Below are 7,809 nucleotides of genomic sequence, written 5' to 3' on the forward strand. Positions count from 1 at the left end.
CTTTGTATTTATCTCTTATCGATAAGAATATAATATTATTTAGTATGTTTTATCATAGATATTTCAGCAATTATTTGTGTGATTAACAGTTTGCGTAACATACTAATGTTTAAGGAATATCCTAACAAATATGTTAAAATTATTGGGTGCCTTTTTCTTTATTTTCATATGTTGTGAAGTTTGTCAAGCATGGAGTAAGTCTTATAATCATTGTTATGTAATTTTATATCTAGCTATTAAACACTGATACATATTATAACATGCAAATGATGCACGAATAAGAAAAACAGGAGAGTTTAATAATTGAAATTAGTAGGTATTTATTGCCTATTATGCAATCGCAAATTCGCATTAAATTTAAAATTGCAAATTATTTCACTATCTTTCGTTACTACATAATTAATTTGCAATTGTTACATCTATTTGTACTAAAATGTTTAAAATTTACAGATCAGCGCGCTTGCTTTGTGAATCGTCTTGGTTACATTGAAAAGGTTTTGCAGGAAACAATGTATGAAGTTGAAAAGAATGTGAAGTTTTGCAATTTGAGGGTGAACGATTTTAATTACACGTTAAAGTGAGACTTTTTCGCATTGAATTTTCTTTTTCTAGAGATATACGAACATCGGTAGTAACATTAATATGTGTTATCTTCATATCTTTAACCATGTCAAATTAATAGGATATCATCACAGATATCATACTTTCATATTTTTTTGTCCCCTAATTAGACAAGGCTACGCGCAGACAGAGAGCGTTCTGCGTTCCGCGTTCTGCGTTCTGCGTTCGTCAGTTCTGCGTTCTGCGTTCTAGCGCACACAGGAGCACGTTCAAGACATTTGCGTTCTATTTCGCGACTCTCCGCACGTGAAACATGTCTCTCGAAAGTTCATCTTCCGAAGATGAAGCCTTGCTTTTGTGGAGTCTAGAGGAGTCAAAAAAAGTAGAAAATGTTGGGTACACCCTATCAACACGAAACGAGATGATATGGGAGAATTAAGTATTCTTATCCCTGAGCTGCTTCAAGATGAAGAGAGATTTTATATTTATTTTCGAATGTCAATAAATAGCTTCAATGAGTTACATGACTATATAAAATCTGAAATAGAAAAACAAGATACCAATTGGAGAAGACGGACTAGCCATAGCAAGAACGCGAGTCCTTTGTAATTCTGTACAGAGAACGCGAGAACGCAAGCGTTCCGAATGACCGCCGCGGTCTAACTGCGTTCTGTGTGCGCCGGTGCTATAGATCCTTCACATTACAAAGAACGCGGAACGCAGAACGCAGAACGCAGAACGCAGAACGCGGAACGCAGAACGCGGAACGCAGAACGCTCTCTGTCTGCGCGTACCCCAAATGATAGAAAACGGCATACAACACACATAATCGCTATTTAGCGATAAGACCGCCATTTGTTTAAATTTATAATTAGATTAAGTTCCTAGTTAAGTTAAGTCAGAGCAATAAAGTATGAATAAATAAATAAATAAATAAATAACATATAAAACAGTTTTAGACTCTTGACTAAACATTACAGTAAGTCTTTGATTATTTACTTGTCCAGTAAGTTTAATAAAAAATAGTTCTGCCAACAGACTACAGGGTAGGATTGGTCATATCGATCCGTAAATAAAAAAAATAGATATCTATTCCAAATTCCTCATAGGAAATGGGCCATTTATTTTTTGATTTACTGGTCGATATGACCAATCCTACCCTGTAGTCTGTTGGCAGAACTATTTTTTATTAATCTCTGAACAAACAAACCCTCTAATCTCATTTATTCGCATATTGTGGGCAAACAGACTGTCAAACAAGATACAGCCAGGCAAATTACCAAATTAAACCTCGTAAATGAAAAATACAAATTAAACTCATGTCCAAGTTTGGAATCCAAATGTGACATTTTTCTATCTAACCTATATTCATTTATTTAACAAAATTTCAGCGATCGTATGTACTCCTTCCACGTGTCAGGACTGGCCCAATTCAAGAACAGTTTTCTCATATCCATAGAGAGAATGGACGTTAATGCCATCTCCTCTGTAGTTGGAAGGAGGCATGTAGCAGCAACCAATGTGACAGAATATGAAGCTCTGGTCCGAGCTACAATTAACTTACGAGTGCCTAGAGTTGGTTTTGATGTTATAATTGACGTGGAGGGTACAGGCCCACAGCACTATACTGCAGTATTTCAATTTGACTCGATCACTATTCCGATTTTGGTAAGTTATAGTTTGATAATGTTTAGGGTCTGCGCAAACAGGCTATCAACCACAGGTGGCCAGCGACAGCCACTTTTTTTATATATTTTGCGTGATACTTGATACAAGATTTTGCTTCTTGGAATGCTAGTTCAGTGAATTTGTTTTGATAACGCGAAGAATTTTGAATTTTAAATCGAATACTAAATTTGTTATTTCAATGCTATAATAATTATTTATTGTATAGAAATGGAAAGAGCCGAGCTATTTCATTTACGTAACAACTGGGAACAGGTTATGATAACATTTTTAATTTCTATTTAGAATTAAAACATGTAGGTAGGTTTTGATAATTATCATACCTTAGCAAGTCTTTGGTTCATAATTATTATTTATTACTAGAGAAATTCAAAAATCCATCATACGTAAAATTATAATAACAGGATATTACATCAATGTTCAAAACATTAATTATTGTTCTTTGTTCATTGTTGATTCAATTGCATCTAAAGGAGAATGACGTTACTAAAACTTCACTCAAAAGTCAATCAACAAACATAACAATTCGCATGTAAGCTTCTTGCAAATCACTCATCACGAGCTCATCACTGACACAATAATTATGATTAATAATATTTGACATTTATTATTGGCCAGCTAAAATGTTATTATCAAGGTTATAATTATTATCACAGTAATAATCTATTTATTTGACTATTTTACTCCTGACAACACTGACATCTCTGCTTGATAAAACCGGTATCGGACCGAATTATCCTTTTTTTTCAAAGATTTTTCCCATAGAATCAGAAGTCATTTTACAAATAATTATTAAAATTAGCATAATAAATTTTAAATATATTATGATTTCTGTAACAGTTAGTTAGCCCAGTTTCGCCATTCTCATTTAAAAAATTAAATAATTTCGCAAGTTCCACTTATTTATTATTATCTTGGTAATTAAATAACTGAAATACAATTAGATACGTATAATTAATTATATATGAGTTTATATTCATATACAGGGTGTAATCGTTAAGTGTGCACAAGCGATTATTCCATAACTATTGCAGATACCAAAAAACTTTAAACTGATATCGAAAGTACTTAACCTAATGAGTAAAAAGGCCATAATAAATTTTTAAAAATAAAACGAGAAATATCCAAAAAAGAAAAAGGCAATGCTATTCATTTAATTCAAGCAAACTAACTTTTATTTTTGTTACTTTACACCCCAATATCTCTGCTATCCCATAGAACAGATCTATAATTATTACATTAAATGCTCCCATACATTTTATTTCCCATACATGTGATGTCCTCATTGTGCAATACAATGAGGAGCTCTATTTACAGTTTCTAAATTAACTTCCCTTCAAATTTGCGAAGTAATTAAAGCAGAAAACCAAAAAAGAAAGAAAAAGCTAAAATCTTTCATATTAAATGTACTAGGTTGATCCAAAAGTAATGATAATTGGGTAGGTTAGTAAGGAAAAGAGACATGGCAAACTGCGGACCTGAACGCTGTTTCACTAAGCAACGCACCAGATCAAAAGCGTCAGTTGCGATGGCTGCCATTCAAAAATCGGCATTCCAAATGCTTGAACACCTACCCTATTTTTTAGATCTAGCTCCTATTTACTTTTATCTCTTTCCTCGGCACAAGAAACACTTTCTTAGCCATAAATTATTTTAAGACGACAGCGAAGTGATGGCCGCGTGGAGGGGTTTTTGTGGATGAAGTCATAGTTTTTTTTTTTAAGTTTAGGAAAAAAAAATATTGAAGTATATTTTCTAGTTAGAAGACTATCTAGAGAACTACATAATTATTATAACTGTAAAGTGTGACCTTGTTTAATATTGATTATCATTACTTTTGGATCAACCCATGTACATGGGATATTCGTATCTCATACTAAATGTATGGGAGGGTGTCAAGTTAATTTTTTAGATATTTCTCGTTTTATTTTTAAAAATGTATTATGGCCATTTTACTCATTAGGTTAAATACTTTCGATATCAGTTTAAAGTTTTTTGATATCTGTAATAATTACGGAATAATCGCCTTTGCACACTTTACGATTACACCCTGTATAATTAATTATACATTCAGAAATGAAACAATGGATGTACGCACTATAGATATAAAAAGTATAAATAATTATTTATATACGATATTGCAATACGTTTATATTAAGTTAAACAATAACTAGTTCAAAATTTAAGTTACAAATAAAGACTATATTTCTTAATATACATATTTTATTTTTAAGATTACGTTTTTACGATTGCGCTTGCGATTCTTAGATATATCTGTTAAAATTGAATTGAAACTACTTTAATATTCTTTACAGTAATATATTTAAAAGTATAACAACAACATCATTAATCCATTTCTTCAGTAATGTACCTATGCAATTCTATTTATCTATTCCAGATCCTTAAGAAGATAAATACAAACGAAACGGTAGTGAGTACGACATCAGCTGGTCAGTCATCGCGTCACCAACGAATGCAGTTCGTCCCAAACACAAACGTATCTCAAGTGCTATCGAGACACGTAAGTAATAATAATTTATCATCATCATCAGCCCATATACATTCCCACTGCTAGGACACAGGTCTTTTGTACAGGACATAAATCCACCCAAGGGGGTTGCGGAAGAATTCTAACAAATACCCGCGGCCCCCTCATTAAAGCGGCTCGACGGAACACAGTGGGGTTTTAGTCGGTAAGAATCCGACATAACCCACGGCTCCTTCCCCGGGGGCCGTGGGTATCTTTGGAAGATTTCCCCACAATAAAAAAAAAAAGGACATAAATCCACCGCGCTGGCGAAGTGCGGGTTAGCAGATGTCACAATATGTCATCGAACTTTGGAATAGACGAATAAATCATTGCATTCAATATTTTCAATAAAGTAGTTACCCGACTCACTGTCTTTAATATTATCATTCAAAAATTTTACAATTTGCACAAGTGGTTAACAAACTACTGTCTAATAAAAAATAAATATGAAATATATTTTTGTGTCATTGATTTTACCGGATAGAAGTTCACGTAGAAAGAAAGTCTGAAACTTATTTGAAAATGCAAACCGAATTATGTTTGTTGTGATGTTTGCATTTACATATTTTACAATAAGTGTTTGAAAACATACCTAATATATGTGTTTGAAGCGCTAATTTGAATTAGTATTAGTTACCAATGAACTTTTTATAATGAACTTGCATTAAGAGCTAGCGCGCACGAGCAACTTTGTCTACGCAACTATTTTGTCTCTCCCATCAATTTGTATGGGGAGTTGTGTCGCTACGTGCGCGCACTTTCATACTAGCCCATGGGTGGGAAAGACAAAATAGTTGCGGATACAAAGTTGCTCGTGCGCGCTACCTCTAAATATTTAAAAAAGATAAAGAATATTTAAGAACTTTCACTATTTAATAACATTTCAGATTCACGGTTACCACATGGACGATAGCTTCACGACATGGGCTCGAGACATCATCGTGCCAATTATGCAGAAACTTATTGATACAAAGCTTGGTTTCCCGGAAATACGTTTTGATGGCTGTTAATAACAATAATATAAATAAAAAAAGAGCGTGTGTGCCGAGCACACGTATAATATAGTGAAACTTCATTGGCAAGATTCAAAGATACCAAATTCGTCGCTTTGCTCCATGACGTGACGGTATTGCCATGACGAGACCTTGAAAATTTACTCTCAACGTGCCTAAAGAAGTTTCACTTTCAAAATAAAAGAATAACGCAATGAAAATATTTCTTTGTTTATGGGACTGCGAATACTCAAAAGAATAACATCCCTATATGGTTCGAGGAAAGAGTTTATTTATATTTTACACTCATTGTACACTCAGTGTGTGTAGTAGGTATTTGACGATACTAATTTGGATTATTTGTATTTATGTTATGGTAAAATATTTATTGAAAGCAACGAATATGAATTATTTTACATTTGATGCATTACAACCATAATCTATGAATCCTTTTTTTATTAATTTTAAAATACCTATGGCAATCATTATCTTTGGTATGTATAAACGATTACAATTATTATTTTACATATTTTATTGATCTTAATGTTATAATTTCCTAGAAAGACATATTAAATGGAAAACCCTACAATTATTTCCTTTGCATTATATACTTTTGACCTTGATTACATATAAGACGATAAATACTCATCAAACTAATTCTAATTGGATAAAAAAAATATAGAGAAAACATTTTTTTTTATCTGTTACATAATTACAATATTACACGGGCTGTTTTCCATTTCTAAGTGTTAAATTTTACTTATTGGTACGTGTTTATCTAATTTCTTTTAAACTATGACTTTGTCTTTTCCGTATTTTATTATTACGCAAATCTAATATCTAATATATCTAATATATATATTATAAAGGCGAAAGTTTGTAAGTATGGATGTATAGATGTATGGATGTTTGTTACTCTTTCACGTAAAAACTACTGAACCGATTACAATGAAATTTAGCACACATATAGAGGGTAACTTGGATTAACACATAGGATAGTTTTTATCCCGGAAATCCCACGGGAACGGGAACTATGCGGGTTTTCCTTTGCAAACGCGGGCGAAGCCGCGGGCGGAAATCTAGTATATAATTATACCTGTTCCAATTTTATTTTTACGATATAGGGTATCTATAATTATTATACGCTATCTATAATATCAATACGTTTGTTAATTGTTAAATACAAGACGTGGAATATATTATTGGGAAACTAACCTAGTACCTATAATATTTGGGAACCTAGTATAATATAATATCTATGGTGGAATTTAGAGTCCAGCTACTCGGCCTCGACCGGAGAGAGATCAGTGAACGGAGGGACCATGGTGTTTTACAGCAGTATTATTTCCAGCATGGAAAAATGATGGCAATTGGCGCTACACGACCTTTAAAGCTAAAGCTCTGTCATTTTAAAATTTGGAATTTATAGTGCTTTATGTGATCTCACTCTCAGGAATATAGTCTCACGTTTCTAAATAGTTACTGTTGCAGAAATTGTATGACACACGCACAGTGACTTTCAGTAGTTACCTCGAACTATGGTTGAAAAAAAAAAAATTCTAGAGATATTTTTTTTACTTTTAGCCTGCCTCCAGGTTGGAGTCTAGGACTTCTTGACATCGCTCTTATTTGTTTTTAAAATACATAAATATTAAATATTATCGTTTATTATGAAACAATACGGAATCCGTAGAAACTGTAACTGTGGTAATTTTCAAAACTATGTTATAACCATTCAAAAGTGCTTCTAGAAGAAGTCTAATTGAAGAAGTCCTTTTAAATATCCCCGAAATCCCATTAACCTTCTATCTCCCCCCTTACGTAGGACTGTCCTTGGTTCCAATTCTCCAATTCCTAGACTTTGTAGAATTTACAATGAATTTGCTCAAGATCTAGATATGTTCTCCCTTAGGTTAAATAAATTTAAGTACCTTGTGCATCACTTAGTTTAAGATCTTTATATGTATTTTTTGTTCTTTGTTTTGTTTCCTGTGTAAAACCTTTTAAAATTTTAAATGTATGCATGCGGTGTTTACCTAC

General features: G+C 32.7%; 1 protein-coding gene across 1 annotated transcript; it reads left to right on the forward strand.

Annotated features, from left to right (window-relative positions):
• The first annotated feature begins 23 nt into the window (after positions 1–23).
• Positions 24–6,361, forward strand: LOC123693511. The gene is made up of 5 exons (XM_045638652.1): positions 24–194; positions 451–577; positions 1,953–2,229; positions 4,646–4,768; positions 5,665–6,361. Exons 1-5 carry the CDS (start codon positions 131–133, stop codon positions 5,785–5,787), a joined length of 714 nt encoding a protein of 237 aa, XP_045494608.1. The 5' UTR covers positions 24–130; the 3' UTR covers positions 5,788–6,361.
• The last annotated feature ends 1,448 nt before the right edge of the window (positions 6,362–7,809 follow it).

This window comes from Colias croceus, chromosome 8 (genome assembly GCF_905220415.1).
Source record: "Colias croceus chromosome 8, ilColCroc2.1".
Lineage (NCBI taxonomy): Eukaryota > Metazoa > Arthropoda > Insecta > Lepidoptera > Pieridae > Colias > Colias croceus.

Coding starts and splice junctions, on each gene's coding strand:
- LOC123693511 (XM_045638652.1), top strand. CDS start 131: ATGTTAAAATTATTGGGTGCCTTTTTCTTTATTTTCATATGTTGTGAA. Junction 195..450: donor TGAAGTTTGTCAAGCATGGA/GTAAGTCTTATA, acceptor TAAAATTTACAG/ATCAGCGCGCTTGCTTTGTG. Junction 4,769..5,664: donor CTCAAGTGCTATCGAGACAC/GTAAGTAATAAT, acceptor ATAACATTTCAG/ATTCACGGTTACCACATGGA.